Source organism: Bos taurus, chromosome 21 (genome assembly GCF_002263795.3).
Source record: "Bos taurus isolate L1 Dominette 01449 registration number 42190680 breed Hereford chromosome 21, ARS-UCD2.0, whole genome shotgun sequence".
NCBI classification, from domain to species: Eukaryota; Metazoa; Chordata; class Mammalia; order Artiodactyla; family Bovidae; genus Bos; species Bos taurus.
This window is the reverse complement of record NC_037348.1, coordinates 33,872,958-33,897,469: the sequence shown is the minus strand read 5'-3', so window position 1 is coordinate 33,897,469 and position 24,512 is coordinate 33,872,958. Positions and strand designations below refer to the sequence as shown.

At 58.2% G+C, this 24,512-nt stretch overlaps 1 protein-coding gene across 1 annotated transcript; it reads left to right on the top strand.

The window, feature by feature from the left end:
* Window positions 1–5,309: 5,309 nt before the first annotated feature.
* On the top strand, window positions 5,310–23,703 carry CSK (C-terminal Src kinase). The gene is made up of 13 exons (NM_001075397.1): window positions 5,310–5,534; window positions 19,081–19,160; window positions 19,484–19,597; window positions 19,702–19,814; window positions 20,129–20,348; window positions 21,107–21,200; window positions 21,410–21,475; window positions 21,557–21,656; window positions 21,751–21,841; window positions 22,295–22,368; window positions 22,457–22,652; window positions 22,759–22,845; window positions 23,096–23,703. Exons 2-13 carry the CDS (start codon window positions 19,146–19,148, stop codon window positions 23,276–23,278), a joined length of 1,353 nt encoding a protein of 450 aa, NP_001068865.1. The 5' UTR covers window positions 5,310–5,534; window positions 19,081–19,145; the 3' UTR covers window positions 23,279–23,703.
* The last annotated feature ends 809 nt before the right edge of the window (window positions 23,704–24,512 follow it).

Below are 24,512 nucleotides of genomic sequence, written 5' to 3'. Positions count from 1 at the left end.
GAGCAAATTCCAGGAGACAGTGAAGGACAGGGAAGCCTGGTGGGCTGCAGTCCATGGGATTGTAAGGAGTCAGACACTACTTAGCAACTGAACAACAGCAACATTGTGGATGCTCAGAAATGGTAGTTCCCTGGTCCCAGGGGGACGGAAGTTGGAGGCCATTGGCAGCTGCCCACCCCGCTCATGCCCAGGGCCTCCACCTGTTCACAAGGAATCAGAGCTACAGGAGATCATCAGGTGCAACCCTTTAGTACAGATAAGAGGGGGAACCGAGGACAAGGGGAGAACTTGTCCAAAGTCAGGAGCCAGTCTGTCCCTGGAAACTGGATCTCCTGGGCCAGTGCCACCTATTCTGGATAAACAAGCCGAAAGAGGGAGATTTGCAATATGTGATGACTCTAGGTTCAGGTGGGTAATGCTTTCGCTCAAGGACAGCTTTGTGAGGGTGGGGACTCAGGCCCCTTGAGGAGAGCATAGGGCTTATCTGGAAGGTCAAGGCTTTGCCTCTGCATGAGGTAGGTATAGCTTCTTGCTTGATAGAGCCCACAAAAGCCGCCGTGGGTCAGGAAGGGAAAGAGGTCTCAGGGGAGGCCCATCCTGGCCCCTGGTCCCCTGAGCCTTTAGCAGCTATGGCTATCAGCCGGGCCACCCTACCAAGTGGTCCCTGATGTTGAGATAGCCACTGTGGTCACTTGCTTTCTCCTGGTCCTGCCCTTCCCTAGGCCTCTCAGCCCCTAGTGCTGATTCAGTCTCCCCAGCCACCTTCCAGGGAGGCCCTTTTTCCATTGCATCTACCTCTTGATCCACCCTACAACAAGGAAGTGGCATTCACACCAGGCCTGAGTGATACCAAAGCCCATGTCCTCTCCACCTGGTCTCCCTGCCTCCCCCATGTCCTTAGGTGCCGGTTCCTGTTGGTGCCACCAGCAGGCGTCCTCACCAGTGACCACTCGTCCACAGCCTCTTTCAGAGGATGCTCACTCCCCCAAGGGCCTGGCGGGAATTCCTAGCTCCCAGTGGGGATGGTGATGATAAGACTGAAGATGGGCTCCTAAAGCAGGAGGGCCAGCCTCTGCAGAGCCACCCAGAGGTGCTGCCAGCAAGGGAAGCTGCTGTCAGTGAGCTCAGCCTGAGCACCTGCTCTGCAGGAAGTCGAAGGGGACTTTGCTGGAAATCTGCCTTTAATCTTGGCTTCCTGTTTTCTGCCCTGGGGGACCGCCCAGACCTCTGAGTTTCAAACTATTTCACACCAGCTTCTCTAAACTGTCAGCTCAAAGTAGAGAGGCTGGGGGAGGGGAGGAAGCAGGGTGGAGGGAGGAGAGGCCCTTCCTCTCCCAGCGGATCCTGGATCCTGGGAGCAGAGCTCGTTCTACCCATAAATTTGCTTAAGCTTGGGACTTCTGGTGACTAACCCAACTTTGCATTGAGCTAGTGTGGTGGTCTTGTGTCATCGAACGCAGCCAGAAATCCTGAGCCCTGTTCCCCACATCCAGGGGTCTCCAGCCTGCCTTCTTTTCTCCATTTTCCCAAGGTAGGGACAAGTAGCCCAGCCTGGCAAAGCTGGCACTTGAGCCTACCTGGCAGGGAGGGGGCTCCTCCTAAATTTCCCCCCATCCTAAAACCCGCAGATTCTTCTCTCATCAGTTCCTTCCCTAGAGTCTGCTGAAAGGGGAGGCTGTCTGGTGCCCAAGGCTTTGGAGGTCCTCAGACTGGAACCCCAGTACTGGGGGTCAGACTCTGGGAAAGTTCTTCAGGGTTGAGCCTCAGTGGCTTTGTCTTTAAAACATGGCTCCAAACGCCAACTTGACATCTCCCCATCTCATGGATGTCCTAACCTCAGCTTGTCCAAAATACAGCTCCTGAGCGCCACCCCCAGTCTGCCCCTCTCCCTGGCCCTCCCTACCTCAGCAGAGCACCAGCATTTCCCCGTGTTTCAGCTGTACTTGATGATCAGGTCCATTTTCCCCTGGGGCCTCTGCTCTCCCCAAACAGCGCCATCACCAAAACTGCCACGTGGCTGTCCCTTGTCCGCTGGGGCCCAGGCCCATCATCAATGGCCCCACTGTACAAAGCCTCTGCACTGGTCTCTTGACTTTTGCTCAGTCGTGTTACTCCCCTACTTTAAAATCTATCATTGGGTCCACATTGCTCATATAATAAAATCCAAACTCATGTAATAAAACCTCTTCCCTACAACACCCTACCAAATCGGGCCCCTTCCTCTCATACAACCCTCCTCACTGGTCTTGTCACCTTGACCTTCTGGCTGTCCCTTAAGCCGTTGGGCCCTCTGTGTCTCTCCATCATCCCCAAACCACGCTGTCTCCTCCATCAAACATTCATTGCCCTTAAGCCAGTGTCAAATTATCCTGCTTATTTATTGATCCCACCAGGCAAGAACCAAGGTGGTCTCCTCACCCCTTCAACTCCTACATCCAGAAGGGTGCCAAGCACTTAGTAGGTGCTCAGTAACTATTTGAGTGAGGGAATGAATGAACGAATGCTGTTGAACTTGAAAGTGAACTGGCTCTTCCGCCATAGGATAGCTCTGTGGGGCCTGTGCTCGTGTATGGATTTGCCTCCTGGGCCAGGATTCAGGGAAGTTAACAAATCTATTTCATTTCTGCTCTGAAGAGGTGGAGCCAGGATGCAAATACAAGTTTATTTGACTCCAAAGTTCACACTCAGGCCACAGCAAATCCACGGGAAGAAGTCAAACATGTTTGGCGGAAAGGAAGAGAGACTGGTGACGAAACTGGAATGAGGGATCCTCACAGCCCTTTCCCATTTTGCCAGCTGATTCAATTGGGGGAGGGGAGATGTCAGTCAGGTTGACCCTTCCCAAAGCTTTTGCAGAGCTGTCGAAGTGCTTTCCTTTAGGCTGAGGGGTGGCCCCATCCGGTCCCACTTTATCATTCCATCTTGACCTCAGAGGAAAGAAAGGGAAACCAACCAAATTGAGTGCCCTCCCCACCCCCCACCCCAAGGCCTTTATCTTGCTGAATCTGCACCATCTCTCTCTCTTTTTTTTTTTTTTTTTGCACCATCTCTTGCAAGAGAGGTGCATTTTGAACTTGATCTTATGGAGGAGGAAACTGAGCTCAGAGACATTAAGTAACTAGACCAAGGTCACACAACTAGGAAGTGGTTCAGCTGAGATTTAACTTTACTGTGAGAACCCCAAATCCATGCTTTTTTTCTATTACACCACAGCTGTCTCTAAGACTTACTGGACATCTCAAAGGGCAGTGGTGTGACTACACTTACTTCCCTCCTTGCAGGGCTGGCTTCTTACTGGAAACTGGCCCAGGGGTGCATTGGGTCAGAGGGCCATCCTGTGGTTTGTCCGGGGAGGCACACCCAACTCAGCTCTGCAGTGTCTTCTCAGCTGGCTCTCCCACAAGGCCCTTGACTGTCCCTCTCACTCCCGAATCCCTCACTTCTCTTGAATTTCACCTCCTGTACACCTCCTTTCCCCATCACAGAATGACCTTCTCCTGCGCCCATCCAACCCTCAACCTACCTTCAGGAGCCAGTCCCTAGGAAGTGCCCTGCCTCCCACCTACACTGGAGTCTCTGGTCTCTCCTCCATCCTGACCGCCCCCCCTCACCCCCAACTCTACACTCCCCCCCCACACACACACTCACTGTCTGCTCCTGAGCTCAGAGCCCATCACACCCTGTCCTTCATTAACAATAATATATAGGAAGAAATGAAACCTAGCTAAGGGCTGAGTAAGTGCCTGCCACTGCACACTAAGCACTTTAGGCATATTAACTCATTTCCTCCCCATGGAACCTTAAGAAGTTGGTGCTATTACTTTCCCCATTTGGTAAACTAGAGCACAGAGAGGTTAAGTAACTTTCCCAAGGTCACATAGTCACTGACAACTTCCTCATTGCCTCCAGGCTGAAAACAAAGTCCAAGAAAGTCCCATAAGGCCTTTTGGATCTCTGTGCTCTGTGGCTTGAGGGGACCCCATCTCCCACGACTTTAGTGGCTTGAGGGGACCCCATCTCCCACGACTTTACAGGACCTACCCTGCAAACTTGCAGCCATGCTAAGCCATTTACAGTTCCCAGAGCCGTCAGGGGGCTTCCCTGGTGGCTCAGACAGTAAAGAATCTGCCTGCAATGCAGGAGACCTGGGTTCCATCCCTGGGTTGGGAAGATGCCCTGGAGGAGGGCACGGCAACCCCTCTCCAGCATTCTTGCCTGGAGAATCCCCATGGACAGAGGAGTCTGGTGGGCTACACTCCACAGGTCGCGAAGAGTCGACAAGACAGCACAGCGCAGCACAGAGATGTCAAGTGCTTTCACCTCTCCCGACCTTTGCCCATGCTTATTCCTTCTGCCTAAAGTCCCAGCTCTATCAAGTCTCCCCGTTAGCCCTCCCCTCTTTTCTGCTTCCTGTGAGCCTTGTACACCACTCCTTCACTTTTATCAATTATTTCCTAGCGCTTGTCTGTTGGCCTGTCGGCCCTGGGAACTCCTTGACAGCCACCAAGCGGCCCTGCGGGTAGACTCCAGAACAGGGCCTGTCACATTGGCAGCGCCAGGAAATGCTTGTGAACGGATGAATGCTCCTGCGGGTGAGGGCCCCTGTGCACAAACAGATCCGAGCAGAGGGGCCGAGGCCTGGCCTCCGTCGCTCCTACACTGGGGAAGGCTTGGAGGTTGCTCTAAGGCTGGCTGGCCGGACCTCCCTGAGGGACCTTCGGGAGCCTCAACGCGGGCGGGCAGGCGGGGGCAGGGCGTGCGCGCGGACACACCCCCCGCAGTGTCCCCGGCGCCCGGCAGGGGGCGCTGCTCCGTCGGCCCACGCCCCGCCGCGCGCCGGGCCGGCTCCCTCGCGCAGGCGCGGTGCCGCGGGTGGAGGATCCGGGCCGCGCTTCCTCTCGCCAGGCCTGCGAGCTTCCTCCCAGCGGAGCCCAGGGCCAGCCGAGCTTGGCCGCTGCCGCCGTCGCCGCCGCCGCGACCGCCGCCGCCCTCCCGGTCTCGCCCCACCCGGCACCCCGCGCGGAGGTCTTGCTGGGGTGGGGTCCGAGCGGGGCGGTCTCCCGGCCGCGCCGCCGTCGGGGCCACCCCCCCGGCCAGCGGTCCCTCCCGCCCCAGCCAGCCTGTGGCCGCCGGAGCCTCCGGGGCGTGGAACGCGGGGACCTTCTGCGGCGCCCCGAACCAGCGTCCGGGGCCGCCCCGGGCAGCCGGCGCGACGTCCCCGCATCGAGCCTCGGTGGCGGCGTTCGGAAGCGGAACTCTGCCGGGGCTGCGCCGGCTACATTGTTTCCTCCCCCCCGACTCCCTCCCGCCCCCTCTCCCCCGCCTTTCTTCCCTCCCCGACCCGGGCCGCGCGGCCATCCCCCTGCCTCTGTCTGGCCGTCCCTCCTCCCCCTCCTCTCGCACCCAGACCTCTTTGTACCTCACCACCCGGGGACCCCTGCGCCCCTCCCCTCCCCCCTGGCCGCATGGACCGTCCGGCAGGCCGCTGATGCTGCCCGCAGCGAGGTGGCCCGGACCGCAGTGCCCCGAGAGAGGTGAGTGCCTGGCGGGCCGGGAGGGGAGGTGGGCGTCCGGGTGCTTCCCGGAGGGAGGCGGGCGGAGGTCGCTCGTCCCGCTTCTCTTGCAGCTGCCGTGGCGTCCACACCCATCCCCCACCTCCCTTACCCCCACCTCCTTCCCGGGTTCGAAATCTCCCGGGAGTCCCTGTCAGCCGGACTGGGAGGGGAGCGCACGAGGGAGGTACTGCCTTTCCAGCCCCACAGACTTGTCTCAGGCCACCCCGAGTCTGTCTTCCCCCCACCCGCTTCGTGGGTGCTGGCTGGAGCCTGGAGGGAGGGGGTCAGCATGGACCAGGGCCCTCGGAGAATGGGCGGTTTGCCATTCCCTGCCCCGGGCCTCGCTGCAGGTTCCTCGGACTGCCTGGTTCTGACCCCTCCCTCATTCCCCCCCCGCGGAGGCCCTGCTGTCTCCAGGAAGCCCAGGGCCCAGCCACCTTCCTTGAGCCTCTGCCAGAGGTTGAGCCTGTCACCCTGAGCCTCCCAGAAGACTAGGCCTAAGCCAAGGGACCTCTGACCCTAGGGTGGGGAAACTGGGCAGGGCCTGTGTCTTGGGTGGAGGTGACACTGGGCATTATTAGGACCATGCCCCCACCTGCTGGCAGCCTTGTCAGCCCATTCTCCCAGGCTCCTCAGGGCCCAGGCCAGGTGTCAGGAAGGGGCGTGCCCAGCCATCGGATTCTTGAAGCTTAACTAGGGGTTCCTTTCCCCTCCCTTTCTGTAGACCAGGGAACTGAGGCTTAAAGGGGGAAGTTGCTGTCCCCGGCCTCTGGCAGTTAGGTTGTCGGTCCTCTCATTCCCCCCACTCTGCAGGGCTGGACTGCTATGGGCAGAGGGAAACGATACAGGTACCTTTATCCATGAGGGACATAAGCCCCCCAGCCTGGCCATGGGACCTTGTGGGATGAGCACGTGCTCCCTTACAGAGGGCTGGAGAGAAGCGAGAGGGCTTCCGGCCTCAGCACTGCCTTGTCTGGGCTCAGGCAGCATCGGCTCTGCCTATGGGGTTTCCCCCTGCTGTCTGAGGCTGGGTCCCACTCATGGGATGTGGCGAGTGCGTGGGGGCACCCGTGGGGTGTACCCCTGCTTCTGAGCTCAAGCAGTCCAGTGGGCTGTCCTGACTCAGCCCTCCTGTACACCTTTGGCTTAGCTAGTGACTAGGATCTGGAGGGAAAGACAAAAACCCTGTAGGGATCACGCTACCGCCTTGGCATCAGAGCATTGTCAGAGTGGGGACATCCAGATGGTCTCTTCCAAGCTCCCCACACCCTAATGGTCCCAGTATCTTTCTTGGTAGGGGCCCCAGCAGGAACAGGGCGAAGGTGGAAGGAGGGAGATTGGGAGTGTGGCAGGATCCTGTTGCTCCTAGAGGTGTGGGGGTCCCCTGGAGGATACAGGGTGGTGTTTGGGGCCCCAGGGGCCACCGGCAGGTTTATCCTGCTCAGGTCTCTGCCCTTGATTGCTGCTGTTTCCGGTTGCCCTGACAGGCACAGTGGAGGGTTCACAAATGTGGTGGGTCTGTGAGGTTCCCCTCACCCAGCCCTAACTTCCTTTCCAACCCGAAGGCCTAGGGCTGAAACCTGACCTGGTTGGATGCCTGTGAGCTGTCAGGTGCAGCCCAGGGTCCCGAGGCCCTCGTAGAAAGGGTCTGGCTTCAGGAAGCGTGTGTGCAGGGATTCACTTTTTCTCTGGCGAGTTTGGTGTCTTCCTCCCTGCTCTTCTGTCTGCGTTGGACCTGGGACTGAGAAGGACCGAGAGAGGGTCTCCAGCATCACTGCAGAGGGTACCAGGCTCCTAGGGGTTGAACCATCCCAGAACAGACCAGAGTTCGGGCAGAGACAGCCCCAGGGCCCACAGTGTGACGTGGCTGCCCCCTGATCGTCCAAGACGGCTGAGGTCCACTTCTTGGCTCCATCTTTGGGCCTTGGCTTCAAAGAAATAACCCAAAGGTGCTTGATCTGTGAAAGAGAAGGTAGGGAAGGACCCTCGTGTGTCTCAGGGGCTGTCCCAAATCAGAAAGGCCATTCCTTGAAATCCCAGACACCAGGACCAGAGCTAGGGGACAGGCAGGTCCCCAGAACGCAAAGCCTGCGTTGCTTACGAGAAAACTAAGTGTGTAGGTATGTAGTGTTGGGGTGCTTAATTTAGAAAGTAACAAAACAGCACTACAGACCATTTAGAGAACGAAAAACTCACCCACTGTTTCTTCCCCAGTGCCGTGGCTGTGAGTATCTTGGAGTTCCCAGCCCATCTTTCGCTGATCTTTTTTTCCTTCGTCGCTGTTGTCATTTGGGTGTGTGTGCCTTCACACCTTTTTTCATTTAATACTGTATCTGGGCATTTTCTCATGTTGCTACACAGTCTGTAACTTTGCCTCTAAAAAGCTACGGAATATTCCGGACGGCTTTGCCATAGCGGCGATACTCCAACCCTGTTCCCAGGTTTGTGCACTGTTGTTGCCCGTCTGTCGCTGCTGTAACTGTTGTTACTACAGGCCCCCATAGCCGCCGAGGGTATTGGAGAGAGTAGGCAACTTGGCACCCAGCCAACAAGTGACTCCAGGCCCAGCTGTGCCATTGAGGCCGGGGTAGAGGGATCTTGGGCAGGTCATCCTTGGAGCCAGATTTCCTTTATATACACAACAGCAATCCCTACTTCAGAGGGTAGTGTGCGGACACTGAACTAACTAACCCAGGGACTGGAAGGTGCCTGGCACAGCCCCTGGCGTCCACTAGATGCTCTGTAAGAAGGGTAGGCGTTGTTGAGAGAGTGCCCACAGCCGGCTGCCTCGGCATGTGCAGAAGACGCCAGGGCCAGGGTTGGCTGATGGCTCACCTAACCGAGGGTGGTCTCTGCCCAGGGAGCCCTTCTGAAACCCTGTGTTCAGAAACTGCTCTGGCCAGTGTCCTGTCGCCCCTCTCTGCCTTCCACCCGCCCCATCACCATGTGGAAGATGGGCTATGGGTTGGTTTCTGGGGCCTGGCCCTACCCCTTCTCCTTCTGTTCTTCCAGCATCAGAGCTGAATGAATGAGGCCTCTTCTCTGAAAGCCTGGCTGCCTCCTGTCCCTCAGCTTCAGCTACTTCCTAGGCTAGACCCACGTTTGCCCTGTAGAGACAGGGACCTACTCGCTAGGAAAACTTGAGTACTGGGCAAGGAACTCCAGGCATCCTGAGCCTCAAGCCAGGGACAGCCATGCCAGCTGCATCCTCCCACCAAGCAGCTGAAGGAGGGAAGAAAGCCGGGGCCAGGGGCCACAGACTCCAGAGCCTCCCAGCTGGGAGCTGAAGGGAACATAGATGGTCCACAGATCACTGGGAAATCTCGGGTGTTGGCAGCCCTCTCTCTGGCAGATGCTGCCCAGGTCTAACCTGAGTGTGTACTGCTGTGACATTACTTGCTTCCTCTTGTTCTGCTTCTGTAGAACGGGGGTGGCGGTGTGCCTTCCTAGCGCCACCCCAGGGACACTAGGAGGAAACCAGTCTCAGATCGGCACCCCTGGGGCCTATGAGACCATAGCCCAGATGACCAGCATGGCTCAGGAACAACGTAGGCAGAGGGTCCTTCCCGAGGTGGCTCCTTCAATGCAGAGGGCTCCCCGGTGCCTGACCTCAGGCTCCGGCCGCCAGACTTTTGCCTTTGGAGTGTCTGCCTCCTGCCTGGTCTTGGCGCAGGGGAAGTGGGCATTACAGCTGCCCTCCTGTCCCACAGCCCGGGCTGGGATGAGGTCACAGGGTGCGGTCCTCTCCACGATGCTGGCCTGGCTGGGGTGAGCACTTTGGGTGTTTCTCAGTGCCCCTGTTTCTTGGTTGGGGACAGGATGGGTGGAGGAGCAGGCCACCCCTCCATCCCAGGCAGGGAGCACCGCCTCCCCTCCTCCTCTCCTCTGGGTCCCTTCATCCAAGGGCTGGAAATAGAATCCGCTAAGTAATGATTAAAGTCAAATTCAGACCTAAAAATAAAGAGCTGGTGAGGAAGAGCTAGTGTGCTCCCTGTGTGGCTTAGGGGAGAAGCAAGCAGGGCAAGGCTGGCTGCAGAGGGCCAAGCCCTTCTTCCCAGGAGAGGCCAGAGCCCGCTGCGGGACCAGGAGTACTCCACTAATTGGGGGAGGGTCCCTGGCTTCAGGCATACCTCAGCCCATACCAGTCAGGGCCATAGTGGCAGAACCAGGGAGAGAAATCCCATTTTTCCCATGGGCAAACTGAGGCCCAGGAGGGCCAAGTGGTTTGTCCACTGACTGTCCAGGAGCTCCCCTTGGCAGGCCCCGGGAAGCTGGGGGCCCCCCTGTGCAGCCCAGCTCACCCTTCTGCCTGCTCAGTTTCTCTTCCTGGTTTTGAGGTCCTGTGATGAACGTGGCTTCTCATCACACACCAGCTCTGAACGCCTCGGTGGGGCTGGGCCTCCAACCGCAGCTTCCCTCCGCCTCCCCCTCCCCTTCCGTGCCCTGGGCCTCCAGACACAAAAGAGAGGCTGCCTGGCGCACCCCCCACCCCCTGCCGGTCTGCTCTCCACATGATTGGAAGCCCTGCCCCGGTGGGTGAAGACCTGGGTGTCACCTGACACCTGCACCCCCTGGCTGCTGCTTCTCAGCCCAACCTCTGCTCCTCACCCAGGCCCGGACATCTGTGGGCCTGGCCTGTGCTGGCCATGCCACAGGGAGAGTGGAGGGGAGAGGGAACCCTCAGAGCCCCCTGCCAACCAGTATAGGAGCCCAGGCTCAGAGAGGAGTCAGCTGGGGGAGGCCTGTGGTTCTAACTTCCTGGCAGGGCTGGGGGGAGCTCAGAAGCTGGGGATCTGCGTAGGCTGGAGCAGCCAGGAGGACTTCCTGGAGGGGCAGGGCCATGAAAATCAAGAAGCATTTGAGAAAGAGGTGGGTGGGGGCAGAGGTCCTTGGCCAGAGCCCTTACTCTCTAGGGCTGCTGACTTCTCTAGCTGCTGTGTGGCCCTGGACAAACTCTTGGCCTGTCTCTGCAAGGCAGGATATGGCACAGATGTAACCCGTGCTTCCCAGAACAGGAGGGCCGGCCGGTCCCCCCTCAGCTGCCCTCCCGCACCTGTCTGTCCAGGACGTCATCGGTCCTGCCCAAGGAGAGGGTGGAGGGTTTGCTGACCAAGTTCAGGCAGGCCTGAACTCAAACCCTCACTCTCCCCCTTGGAAGCTGGGTGATCGTCCTCAGCTGGGTGCCTCCTCTGTCAAGCAGATAAGGGGTTTTCTGAGGGTGAAGTAACGAGGGCAGGCTTGGGTCAGTAGGCTCTCGCTCCGTGCTTTCACTTTTACAGTCCATCCCGTGGGGGAGGGTGTTGGTAGCCCTTCTTCTCTTTCCCCTGGGCAGCATGGCTGTATGTTCTCTGAGACGGGGAGACCAGAGACGGGAATCTGGGGGTCAAAGTTCTAGGCCACTCACCGGCCACTGGGCCACAGTCTCCCCACGTGTAAGGTGACTAGGGTGAGGGACAAGGACAGTCTGGTTTTCAAGGGTTCGTTGGAGACCAGTGCTGAGAGGCCATATGTAAATGTAGTCAAATGAAGATGCAAAGACCACAGGCTGTGCCGAGGGGTGTGGCGGAACTGAGGTCTGGGTTAGGGCCCTGGGGAGCCCTGGAGTCCCCCCCTGCCCAGCGCATGTAGGTAATTAGGCTCCTGAGCGGTAATTAGAAACCTTTCTGGGCCAGGAGTGACAGCCTCCAGCCACAGCAGTGCCTGGGGGAGGAGGCACCCCATTAGGCTTCTCTCCTCCAGCCCCCGCCTCTCCCAAACCGCTAGACGGGATTTCCGGTCCCACTGAGCCACTGGGGGGCAGGAAAAAAGCCTGTGAGTTGCTGTAGTTTGGTTTTTAACATTTTTTAGCCATTCGTCTCACCCCTCCCTTTAGGACTGGGGTGCTGAAGGCTGAGGGAGCCCTGGGGTGGGGGGTGGACCGCACACACCAGAGGCAAAGTGAGTGGGACCCTCCTTCCAGTCCTCTCCTGACCCCCAGGGAGGTTCAGGCCTTTCAGGGGTCTTGTGCCCAGTTCTGCTGCTACCCGGCCCTGAGACATTTTGTGTAGTGGGTATGCTGAGGGCTCTGGGACCACCCGTCCAGCTTAGTGGGAACCAGCCCCTACCTCCACCCTGGTGTGTGGCCAGGGGCATCACAGTGCCGTCAGCCTGGGTGCCCCTTGCAAAACCAGAGGCGGGGCTGATTGTGCAGCTGCCAAACCAGCTCAGCTGCTGGCGTGCCCCGCCCTCCTCAGGTGCTGTCCTTTGCTGGGGTGGGGGGTGGGGGGGGTGGAGGGTCGCGCCCAGTCAGAAACAGCGCTGCTTGTGTCTGCCCCATACCTGTCAGCGGCTTCCAAACTGCCTGGGTTCAGAGCCCCTGTAGACCCCACCCCGCGCTTCTTCATTCTCAGCTAACCCTCTGCGTACCACGGTTTGAAATCCGAATCCTGGCCTGATCTAGCACAGTCGCTTCTACCTGAGATCACCTGAGATCCTCCCAGTCCCCTGCTAACACCACCCCCCCAACACTCCGCTTCCCCAGTGGCCCCGCCCCCTGTCTCTCTCGCCTGCTGAGGCATCCCTTGCACACCTGGCCGTCATTGACTGACCACCTGGCAGCTCGGAGATCAGCAGCAGGGCTGGGCACCAGGGAGAGAAGCCGAGTAGCATTCTTGGGGTCCCAAGGGCAGGACCCTCCTGGGCCCTTCCCCTTCCTGGCCATACTGACCCACCACACGTGGGGCTGGGCATACAGGGAGGCTCTTGAAACGATGGCTCGAAGAACGAGAGGGCAAGGTGGACCGGCTTGTTGCCTCCAGCGGGCTGCCCCCGCCCTGCAGCGACTCCAGCCGGGTCCTATGGCTGGACCAGAGTCTCTGGGGACTGTGGCCCCCGAGTCCCCCCCAGGTCTCCTGTGCACTTCCCTTTTCAGTGGGTATTTTTAGCTGGGTGTAAACAGTTACTGAAGGCTCCCACGCCCCACTAGGCAGTGGAGTTTTGGTGAGGGGGGCAGGGCAGGAGCCCCTTGACCTACTCTGGCCCTCAGCACGTGCTTGGCTCTGGGGTCTACAGCTGCCCCAAAGCAGGAAGAGGGCAGTTTCTGGGCTTCGCCCCTCCCTGGCAGCCTGGGCTCCCAAGAAAGCCTGCCTGAGGCTGCGGCCACTGACCTCAGTGCTTGGGCACAATGCCCAGCCTGTTCCCGGGACCCCAGCACAAGGACTGCTGGGAGCAGGGTTTGGGGCAGGAAGTAGGAGTGAAAGCCCCCTGTCCCCCAGCTCTGTGGGGGTGGGGTGGCAGCTGCTGTCCTTTTGGGGTTAAATATAGTCCTGTCGGTTGTGGGACCACAGTGTGGTGCAGCCAGCCTAGCTTCCCCCTGTTGTTTGTTGGTTCCTTCATTCATTCAGTACTCAATCACGGCCCAGCCGCTCTGGGCCTGGCCCCTGCTAGGACGTGAGTCAGCCTGGCTTTACTCCTGCAGGGCTCCCAGGCCAGGGTCGGGGAGGTTCTCACTGGACCGTGAGACGTGAGAGGCTCTGGAGGCCTGGAGCAGCCAGCCACCACAGCCAGGTGACCATGGAAGACTCCTGGCATAAGTCAGTTTCCAGAAGTTGTTTATTTTCTTACTAATCGCAATTTTTGCTTTTTTCTTGTTTTTTAATTCACTAAGTCATGTCTGACTCTTTTTCGACCCCATGGACTGTAGTCTGCCAGGCTCCTTTGTTCGTGGGATTTAGATTCTCCAGGCAAGAATACTGGAGTGGGTTGCCATTTCCTCCACCAGGGGGTCTTCCCGATCCAGGGGTTGGACCATATCTCTTGTGTTTCCTGTACTGGCAGGTGGATTCTGTACCACTAAGCCACCTGGGAAACTCAGTCATAATTTTTAGGGGGGAGGTAATAGATACATGTATGGATGTGAGAGTTGGACTGTGAAGAAAGCTGAGCGCCGAAGAATTGATGCTTTTGAACTGTGGTGTTGGAGAAGACTCCTGAGAGTCCCTTGGACTGCAAGGAGATCTAACCAGTCCATTCTAAAGGAGATCAGTCCTGGGTGTTCATTGGAAGGACTGATGCCAAAGCTGAAACTCCAATACTTTGGCCACCTCATGTGAAGAGTTGACTCATTGGAAAAGACTCTGATGCTGGGAGGGATTGGGGGCAGGAGGAGAAGGGGACGACAGAGGATGAGATGGCTGGATGGCATCACCGACTTGTTGGACATGAGTTTGAATGAACTCCAGGAGTTGGTGATGGACAGGGAGGCCTGGTGTGCTAAGATTCATGGGGTCACAGAGTTGGACACGACTGAGCGACTGAACTGAACTGAACTGAACTGAATAGATACATGGGCTTCCCTTGTGGCTCAGCTGAAAGAATTCACCTGCAATGCGGGAGACCTGGGTTCGATCCCTGGGTTGGGAAGATCCCTTGGAGAAGGGAAAGGCTACCCACTCCAGTGTTCTGGGCTGGAGAATTCCGTGGGCTGTATAGTCCATGGGGTCTCAAAGAGTCAGACAGGACAGACAAGTGACTTTCACTCACTCAATAGATACATGTTGTTAAGAAAACAAATTAAAGAACAGACAGCAGATATACAATGAAAAGGAAGTTGCCCTGAACTTGATCCTCACTCCTCCTTCCCCCTCCCAGAGATAGATAACCTCTGTTATCAGCTTCTTTTGTCTTTTAGCGATAATCTGTGCATTTCTGAGGTCAGGGATGAATGGTATGTCCTTTGGAAAAATAAGGATTGTAATATACCATGGATGATGTCCTGCACCTTGCTTTTTTTTTTTTCCTCCAGTCTTTGAGTTTTTCAGACCTACCAAAAAGCTAAAATAATAGTATAATAAATACCCATATGTGGGCTTCCCTGGTGGCTCAGATGGAAAAAGAATCTGCCTGCAGTGCAGGAGACGTGGGTTCAGTCCTTGGGTAGGGAAGATCCTCCGGAGGGTGTGACAACACACTCCAGTTTTTTTGCCGGAAGAATCCCATGGACAAAGGAGCCTGGCAGGCTGCAGTCCATGGGGTCGCAGAGAATCGGACACAACTGAAGCGACTTAGCACACACACACAAATACCCATATATACTTCACCCAGATGCACCGGATTTTAACAGTTCGCCACATTTGCGTTACCTCTTCTTTTGTGTACTAGACATATGTATATACTTTGTTTTTTTGCCAATTTGAGTGTGAGTTTGCAGGCATCATACCTTCCTCTTCTAAGTATTTTAGCACAGATCTATTATATAATCACAGTACCATGATCACAGTTAAGAAAATTAACGTTAATTCCATCATATTATCTAACGTTTTCATTTTTCAAGGTTGTCCCCAAGTGACCTTTATAGCTATTTTTTCCCTCTGATCCAGAATCTGATTCAGAATCACTCATTGAGTCTTGCTGTCGTGTGTCTTTTTTTTCTTTTTCAGCTTTATTGAGATATAATTGCTATTTAGTGTTATGTGAATTTGAGTAGTGTACAGTGTGAAGATTTGATACAGATGTATGTTGTGATACGATTACCACAGTAAGGTTACCCCCTAACACACCCCTCCCCTCCCATAGTTACCATTTTGTTGTGTCCTGTTTCTTTGGTGTCCTGCTTAATCCAGAACATCCCCCAGCCTGTGCTTGTTTGTTTTGTCTTTAATGACCTTGACTCAAGGCAGGCCGGATATCTGGGCTCCCTAATTGGAGTCAGGTTAAGCGGCTCTGCGGCCGTGGCACAGAAGATGCCATGCCCTGCTCAGGGCGGGAGGCACTCTGTATGCTCCTCTCCTCATTGGTGCCACTCCGTTTGATCACTTGGTGAACGAGGCATGGGCCACATCTCGCTGTGCTGGAAGTGCTCTTTCCTCTCTCTGGTTAGTCTGGAGCGTGGTCCCCAGATGCCATGTCACTGTCCTGCACCCCTAGCAACATGTCCTTCATGATCTGAGCTGGTTATTTGCCATTTCTACTTACTCTCTCACGGGGAGGCTTCTGTTTCAACACCTTGAGATCCGTCTTGGCCCTGTCTCAGCTGGCCTTTTTCCCTTTGGGGGATATCTGGTCATTTATTTACTTGGTTCCTTATTAATGGACATAAAGTCTGTCTCCCAGCCTCTTGCTACACCCATCAGTGCCGCAGGGACTGTCCTGCTACGTGTTTTTAGGCACCTGTGTAACCCCAAAGGTTGAGTGGAAGTTCCTTGGGTAGAGAATGGGGAGGGGTGGAGAGGGAATGCCAAGGCAGGGAGGCAGAGTCCTAGGAGCTGCAGGTGATAAAGGGATCTGGCTCACGTGCTGGAGAGCCAGTGAGTCCCAGAAAGCTCAAGGGACTTCCCCAAGGTCACAGAGCAAGTTGGTGACAGAGCAGGAACCGGATTGAGAGCCCATGCCTCCCAGGACACTGTTCCTGCACTTCTTCTGCAAAGCTGCCTGAAACAAGGTTCAGATAACCCTGGCAGGGCCCCTCTGTGCCTGACCAAGGCTGGATCAGAGGCCACGGTTTTTAGCGGCCCCTCCCAGCCGCTGACTCTTGGCCTCTGACCTGGAGGGGGATAGCCCATCTGGACCCTCAGGGCCCTAAGGACAGGGTCGTCCTGGCCTCATGACTTCGCCAGGGAGGAGCCATCAGAGAGTATCTGCAGCTCCCTCCAGCAGGATATCTGTGTGAAGAAAGCAGGCTTCAGAGCAGCCCTGGAAGCTGCAAGGTTGTCACCAATCCATTGTACAGGTGGGAAAACGGAGTCCTGAAGCCATAGCCAGTTGAGCAAGGGGAAGGCTAGCTCACACCTGTCCTTTCCTGATTGTCCTCTCCAAAGCCAGACCCTCAAGGAAGCCCCCCTGACCTCTCTGGGCTCGTCCATCCCCCTGAGCACTGCTCGCTTCTCCCTGTTCCCTTGCACTCTCTTCTCTAGGCCAGGGTGGTCCCAGCCTGCCGGCAACTCCATAGACATGTGTGGGCACGTTAGGCAGAGGGCACCAGGCGTGGGGGTGGGATGGCCTGCTGGCTCAGGCCTCTGACACCTGTGTGAGGCAGGATGCTCACTGGAGGTGTAGCCTCAGGTAAGGCCACTTGCCTCTTGGCCTAGCTTGGCATCCTCACCTGTAAAATGGGAATAATAATAGCCTTTCTCTCAGTTGTTAAGAGGATTTGATGAGCCATAATGTGTCAAGGACAGCCTGGCACAGAGTAAGTGCTCAGCCAACATGGCCTATTATTATTTTTATTATTATCCTCAAGTCAGTGGGGAGGCGGCGGCGGCGGCAGCTGCAGGCCGGGGAGAGAGTGTTTGCAAACTGACAGCTGAGAGGGTGACTAACGGCGCCTCAGCCTCCGCGCCCTCTGTGGAGGGAGGGGGAGACATGGGGATGCGGAGAGCTGGCAGAACCCCTATGCAGAAGGGCTTGCAGGTTGAGGACCCAGCCAACCACAGAGCGACCCCAATTCAAGTTCCAGACCATCACCCCTAACTAGTGGTGTGCCTTAGGGCAAGTTGTTGCAAGCTCCTGAGCCTCGGTTTCCATTTCTATGAAATGGGGGCAAGAGGAGCTCGTGGCTCCCACAGGTGGTTGTCGGGAGCCCGAAGTTGCTTCCTGTACTCATGGTGGCCCCGTCGTGTCAGTGTGTGTGTGTCTAGGGGGATCCGGTCTCCCTGCCCAGACGGCAGAGGCTGCCGCTCTGGCCTCGGGACAGGAAGCACTGTGTGTTCCGGGAGGAAGGGAAGCCCTTCATCCCCAGGCGCAGGAGGTTGATGCCAGACACTTCCAAGTCTGGGGGCTCAATCCACTCCCTCCACAGCCTGCTTGGGGGTGTCCCATCCCGCCTTCGGAGTGCGAGATCCGAGGATCAGAAGGGTTGAGTTTCTCGCCTGTTGTGTACTCGTCAGAGCCTGGTCTGCCTGACCCTTGCCCCAGGAGTGGGGCCTGGAAGCAGTGGTGGTGGTTCCCCTGGCTCCTTCTGGTCGCCCAGACCACACCCCCCCTGCTTAGGCCCCAGGTCCCATGGCCCTCAGAAGCCAAGCTTGTCTCCTCACCTGGAATTTGAAGCCCCACATCCCTGCAGGGTCTGTGCCCCGCGGGCCCAGTACTCACCATCCCCTGCAGCGGACAACGGGGTGCTCAGACCATAGGATCTGTTTCCCACCCTCCCTCACGATGGGCTTCCAGCCTGGGTGCCCCTGCCTTTCCAAGCCCTGCGACCTTCCAGGCTCAGCTCAGCGCTCCCTCCTCCAGGAAGCCCACCTGAGCTCTGCAGTCCTCACTCCCTGCACACCCCTAGGCACTTGCATTTAAATGTCTTCTTCCACTGCTCATGAATGTCAGCCAGGCCCCAGACCTTGTCCGTCACATGAATGAGCCTGGGAACAAGGCACATGGAGGCGTTTCTCTTCTGACACACCATAGGCATGGGAGAGCCACTGGCCCTGCCTAAGCCTCAGATTGCTCATCTGTCAGCAAAGAACAGTAGTCCCATCCCTCTGCTTCCTGAGACAGGTACACGGCAGCTCTGGGCTGTGTGTGGGAAGATGATGGTTGCAGAAGGAGTGCTGAGCTGGGGCCGCAGAGAGTGTGTGTGCAGGACGGGGCTGACTTGCTGCTCTGGGGGCATCAGGTTGGCTGGGGTCGCTTTCTTGGGGGAGTCCACTGTATTGAAGTCAACATGTACACCAGAAACTACACCAGTCTCAGGGCACAGCTCGGTGAGTTGCCAGAGCTCAGCTTACCCCCTTGCAGTCAGCTAGCCGTCTCCTCCGAGGTCTCCATCCTGCCCTGGGAATCCCCTGATTCTGAACCTGATTCAGATGGGATCACACGGCGTGTGTGCTTCCTGCCTGGCGCCTTGGTCAGCACGACGCTTGGGCACGCGTCAGTGTTGGTCCATGGTGGCGGTTGGTTCACGGTTGCTGCTGTCCGTTGTTGTGTGAACACACACAGCTTATCTCTCACTCCCGGCGAGCATCTGGGCAGTCCCCAGTGTGCACTTTGTTCAGACCAGGCTCCCGTGCGCTCTCCCAGGCCTGTCTTGGCAACACCTGCCCTGCCATCTCTCGGGTGTGTGCCCGGAAGTGGGGTGGCCAGGCCATGGAGCTGGCTTACATTTGATTTCAGAGATTCTGCCGGGGCAAGTTTCTGTAGGTGACAGAACTGAGAGGCCCACAGAGGACGAGTGACTTTCCCCAAATCCCAAGGACCTCAGTGACCTCAGCCGCCCTCAGTGACCACCCTCAGTGGCCCCTCGCAGACCGCTTAGCTGATATCCCGCCATGGGCTGGCAGGGCAGGTGCTACTCACCCGCTGTGATTTGTGGCCTCTGTTGGTCATTCTGTGGGCTATAAGGCCACAGTGGGCTCAGGGTTGGGGGTCCTCGGCCCTTCTCTCCTGCCCAGTGTCCGCAGCCTGCCAAGAGTGGAAAGGGCAGCCCTTGCCCCAGACCCCAGCTCCAGAAGCCACTGGCATCTGTTCACATTGCTGTGGGGAGGGAGCAGGATCTCAGTGACAGAGGCGCCGTCTCTTCTCACAGCTTCCCCTCAGCCCCCACTTCTCCCCACAGCTCTCATGGTACCAAGTGACAGGTCGGCCTTCCTGTGACACGGGGACGCCAGATCTTCTAGGAAGATGTCAGCAATTCAGGTACTGCGGCGATGGGGGTCTGGTGTGGCGGGGGTCCCCATGGCACCATGGGGTGCCGAGAGGGGAGAGAGTGAGAATGCAGGTCGATGCTCTCCCCTTCTCCCCAGCCCTGGCTCTTAGCAAAGTAGAATTCAGATGCAGGCACTCAAGATGGGAGCCCAGGGGGTGAGACTCAGCTAGCAGGCGCCCAGCGCTCTGTGGAGGAAGGGCGCCTCACCCAGGCTTGTGGAGGCTAGGAGAGAGGCTGTGGCCTTGCAGGCGTGCAGGCAGGTGGGTGGGGGTTGCCCCGGGCTGCACCTGCCCACCTGCTGCCTGCCCTGCAGGCTGCCTGGCCATCCGGTACAGAATGTATTGCCAAGTACAACTTTCACGGCACTGCTGAGCAAGACCTTCCCTTCTGCAAAGGAGATGTGCTCACCATTGTGGCTGTCACCAAGGTAACCAGGGACCTCACACCCCCACCCACCACCCACCTCTGGGTTTTTGCTCCCCTGCAGGGGTGGGTGAGCCTGAGAAAGTGTCTGGGCTCCCCTCTCCCTAGGACCCCAATTGGTACAAAGCCAAGAACAAGGTGGGCCGTGAGGGCATCATCCCAGCCAACTATGTCCAGAAGCGGGAGGGTGTGAAGGCAGGCACCAAGCTCAGCCTCATGCCGTGAGTACCTCCAAGGAGCGATCAGAAGCTCCAGTCTGGGAGGGAGGAGGATGGGAGCCCTGAGTCCCCAGGAAGAGAGTCAGGAAAGCATGAAGGCAAGGGTAAGAGCTGGGATGTCCATGAGGGCCTCTCAAGAGGAAGGGCGTGGGTGCAGACCTCAGAGGGGATGAAGGGTGGGAAGCAGAGGACGAGGGCCTCAGTGCCTGTCTGAGCCACAAACTCTGAGGAGGCACCAGCCAGAGGGAGGGCCTTCAGGACGTGGAACCCAGCACTGCCCTTGGGCTGCCACGACCCCAGGCTTGGCCTCCCTGCAGCTGGTTCCATGGCAAGATCACGCGGGAACAGGCAGAGCGGCTCCTGTGCCCACCGGAGACAGGCCTGTTCCTGGTGCGGGAGAGCACCAACTACCCCGGGGACTACACGCTGTGCGTGAGCTGTGATGGCAAGGTGGAGCATTACCGCATCATGTACCACGCCAGCAAGCTCAGCATCGATGAAGAGGTGTACTTTGAGAACCTCATGCAGCTGGTGGAGGTGAGCGGGACCCCAGGGCCAGCTGGGTTCCGGCTGCAGCCCCACCGCCACTGGCAGGGTGACCTTGGGCAGGTCCTGCGGCCTCGGCGAGCCTGCCTTTCCCTGCGCCTCTGTAGAGCCCCTGTCGTGTGCCGGGGTTTATCTCTGAGCCCACAGTGCCTCCACGTGGAGATGGCACCCCAGTATGTAGGCCAGGAAACAAAGGTTCAGAGCAGTTAAGGGGCCTGCTGCTGGTCACACTGCTGTGATTTGGAGGTGCCAGGACTAGATCTAAATCTTCTGATCCCAGAGCTAGCTTCCCTCCAGCCACTCAGAACTGTCTGCCCAACCATGTGTGTATAAGCATGTCTCCTCGAGCTCCACCTTGGTGGCCCCCTTGTCCGGCAGTTCCCAAGGCCGACTCTGCCCCAGGCAGCCTTCAGATGCCTCCTGCACCCACCCTCAGCACTGTCCCCGCCGCTGACCTGACTTGGGGCAGGGGTCCTCTGCACACCTAGCTAGAGGCTGAGTCAGGGCTGTTGGTGAGGCCAAGTGATAGCAACAGCTGGTGTCCGTCCAGCACCTGGGGTGTGGGGTGGCGTGGGAGACAGGCTGTGTGTCTGGGCCTCCCTAACCCTGCTAGAAAATGGGGAGCCCTCCCTCCCCAAAGCAACTCGACTGGGTGGGACCAGCCTCTGCTGCCCTCTGGTGGTCAGATCAGAGTGGTGCACCGGTGGTGCACAGGGCCTGGTCCTGAGGGGCTGCCCTGCGCCCTGCAGCACTACACCTCAGATGCAGATGGCCTCTGTACTCGCCTCATCAAGCCAAAGGTCATGGAGGGCACCGTGGCCGCCCAGGATGAGTTCTTCCGCAGTGAGTGCCACCCCCACACCCACCCCTCTCTTGCCCACCCGCCTCCTCCCCCACCCAGGCTTCCTGGCACAACCCCCATCCCAGAGGCTCTGGAGACCTCCAGGGAACCCACATGTCATAGTCCAGTCTTCCTCTGCTGCGACCCCTGCTCTGACTTAACCCCCGCTCCCTGACCACCGCCTCCCGCCCCCCTGTCACCTCCCACCCAGGTGGCTGGGCGCTGAACATGAAGGACCTGAAGCTGCTGCAGACCATAGGGAAGGGGGAGTTTGGAGGTGAGCCGGAGAGGGTGGGAGCCCTGGGAGGGGCTGGTGACTGTGGGGAGTCCAGGGAACAAGCCCCAGCTGTCTTCGCAGACGTGATGCTGGGTGACTACCGAGGGAACAAAGTCGCTGTCAAGTGCATTAAGAACGATGCCACTGCACAGGCCTTCCTGGCTGAAGCCTCCGTCATGACGTGAGTTGGGACAGGGGGTGGGTGGGGAGGTCGCCCCGGAGCTGGGAGGTGATGGGTTGGCTTGGCAGGCTCTGACCACCCTGTCCCGCCATAGGCAACTCCGGCATAGCAACCTGGTACAGCTTCTGGGCGTGATCGTAGAGGAGAAGAGCGGGCTGTACATCGTTACCGAGTACATGGCCAAGGTGTGTGCCTGCCCCAAGCCCCCCGCCATACCCTTGGGCCCATGCTCCCTCAGTCCCTGCTCTCCAACTGAGCTTTGAAGTCACTGGGGCTTGGCTTTTGTCCTGGCTCATCATTTATTCACTGGAGGTGACCAATGGCATGACCATTCCAGGACCATGGAAAAGCTGTGTCACCTCACCAAACTTCAGGTCCTCGTCTGTGAAGGGAGGTAGTAACAAAGCTTTCCTCAGAGATTTATGAGAATTAAGAGACAGTGCATGAAAATTGCTGAGTGCAGTGTCCAGCGTGTAGGATCTGATAATCTTTCAGAAGTGATGCCCTGACCTTTCCCCTGCCCCTTCGCTCTCCTCACACCTCCCGTGAGTGTCACCGTTTACCCAGCCCCAAGTACCCTGAGGTCTGGAGGGCAAGTCTAACCTATTCGGCCTGTTGGTCTGTCTGTCCTGCCCCAGGGGAGTCTAGTGGACTACCTGCGGTCTCGGGGTCGGTCGGTGCTTGGCGGAGACTGTCTCCTCAAGTTCTCACTGTGAGTGAAGCAACCTGATTGGGGGTGGGGGGAGCTGCCCTGCTACGGGACCCCTGCCTGAGGGGACGTGTGGGTGGCTCACCCCCAGAGACGTCTGTGAGGCCATGGAATACCTGGAGGGCAACAACTTCGTGCATCGGGATCTGGCTGCCCGCAACGTGCTGGTGTCTGAGGACAATGTGGCCAAGGTCAGCGACTTCGGCCTCACCAAGGAGGCCTCCAGCACCCAGGACACGGGCAAGCTGCCGGTCAAGTGGACAGCCCCCGAGGCCCTAAGAGAGAAGGTGGGCGGGCTTCTCCTCTGGGCCTGAGCAGTGGTGGATGGGGTTCCTGGTCACCCCCACCCCCAGTTCCCAGGATCTGACACCGCCTCTCCCATCCACATGGCAGAAATTCTCCACCAAGTCTGATGTGTGGAGTTTCGGGATCCTTCTCTGGGAAATCTACTCTTTCGGGCGAGTGCCTTATCCAAGAATTGTGAGTGTGGGCACTGGGGCTGAGACTGGGGCTTGGAGAAAGGGGAGGGTGGCAGGGTGGGGGCCCTCACTGGGCCCTGCCTCCCCCATCTGAGGCCTGGAAGCTGCAGACCTGCCCTGGGGTCCTCTCAGGGCGCCCCCGGGACCTGGATCTGAGACAGAACTAGGGGTGTCATGGAGAGGGGTGCTAAGTAGGGGTCCCCTCGGGGTCAGGCCTCGCACCGACTCACACCACCCCCACCTCTGCACAGCCCCTGAAGGACGTCGTCCCGCGGGTGGAGAAGGGCTACAAGATGGATGCCCCTGACGGCTGCCCACCTGCAGTCTACGAGGTCATGAAGAACTGCTGGCACCTGGATGCCGCCACGCGGCCCTCCTTCCTGCAGCTCCGCGAGCAGCTCGAGCGCATCAAGACCCACGAGCTGCACCTGTGACTGCGGCCTCGCCCGGGCCGAGGGCCTGAGGGCCTGCAGGGACTGAGCCGGAGAGACTGCGGACCTCGCACCCCCGCTCGCTGGGCCCAAACCTGAACTGAGCCCAGCAGGAGGCCGCTGGGCCTCTTTCCTGTCCCAGCCCGTGCCCCCTCTGGCACCCGGAGACCCCGCCTAGGCCTGGCACCTTCTTTCATGGACCCACCTGTGGGGCTTTGGGAGCCCTGCCCTCGGGCCCGGATGGGAGGAGGCTGAAGAGCCGGGGGATAGACGCCCTACCGTGGTCAGGCTCCCCCCTGGCCTCCCATCTCTCGCCTTCTTAGAGTTTTATTCCTTTTCTTTTTTTGAGATTTTTTTTTTCCGTGTGTTTATTTTTTATTATTTTTCAAGATAAGGAGAAAGAAAGTACCCAGCAAATGGGCATTTTACAAGAAGTACGAATCTTATTTTCCTGTCCTGCCCACGAGGGTTGGGGAGACCAGGCCCCTCTCTAGGGCCCCATCGCCCCGGCCCTGTTCCCCCCGCCGTGTCCCGTGTCCGTGTCGCCTCGGTCGCCCCGTGTCTGCGCTTGACCATGTTGCAGTGTTTGCATGCGCCCGAGGCAGACGTCTGTCAGGGGCTTGGAGTCCGTGTGCCGCTGCCGCCCACCCACCTGCCTTGTGAGATGGAATCGTAATAAACCACTCCATGAGGACCCCGCTGCCCGGTCTCGGCGCTTCATCCACCGAGCCTGCCTATCCCACCCGGCCCCCCATCCCTGTGCCATCTTGTCCATCCCCCTGTCTCTTGTGAGTGAGGCTGTGCTTGCCCTGTGAGGGGGGCAGGGTGGGGAGCACTGCGGGGAGATGTAGCCACCGCCTTGTGTCAGCTGCACGAGCGAGTGTCCTGTGTCTGCCGTGAAGGAGTTCTCACCACCTGCCTCCCTCAACGTCCCGCTGCCAGGCAGGCCTGGCCCTGGGGCCGTCCTGGGCTTGGGTCCCGCCCGCCGGCATCCCAACTGCCTCTCCTGCTGTGTTGTTCAGGCCCACAGCACAGGGAGGGCTGGAGCATGGATGCGGGAGAAAGCCAGGCCTGACGTGCTGGACATGGGCTCCCCTTGGTAGGAGGCAGGATAAACGTCTCTTGCCGATGAGACGTGACCGCGATGGGGAGGCTCTGAGCTGCTGGCCGTTCTCACAGCTCCCCTGAGACGGGGCATCGCTGACCCCGCCCCATGTGCGCCCAGCCCTGCGGGGCA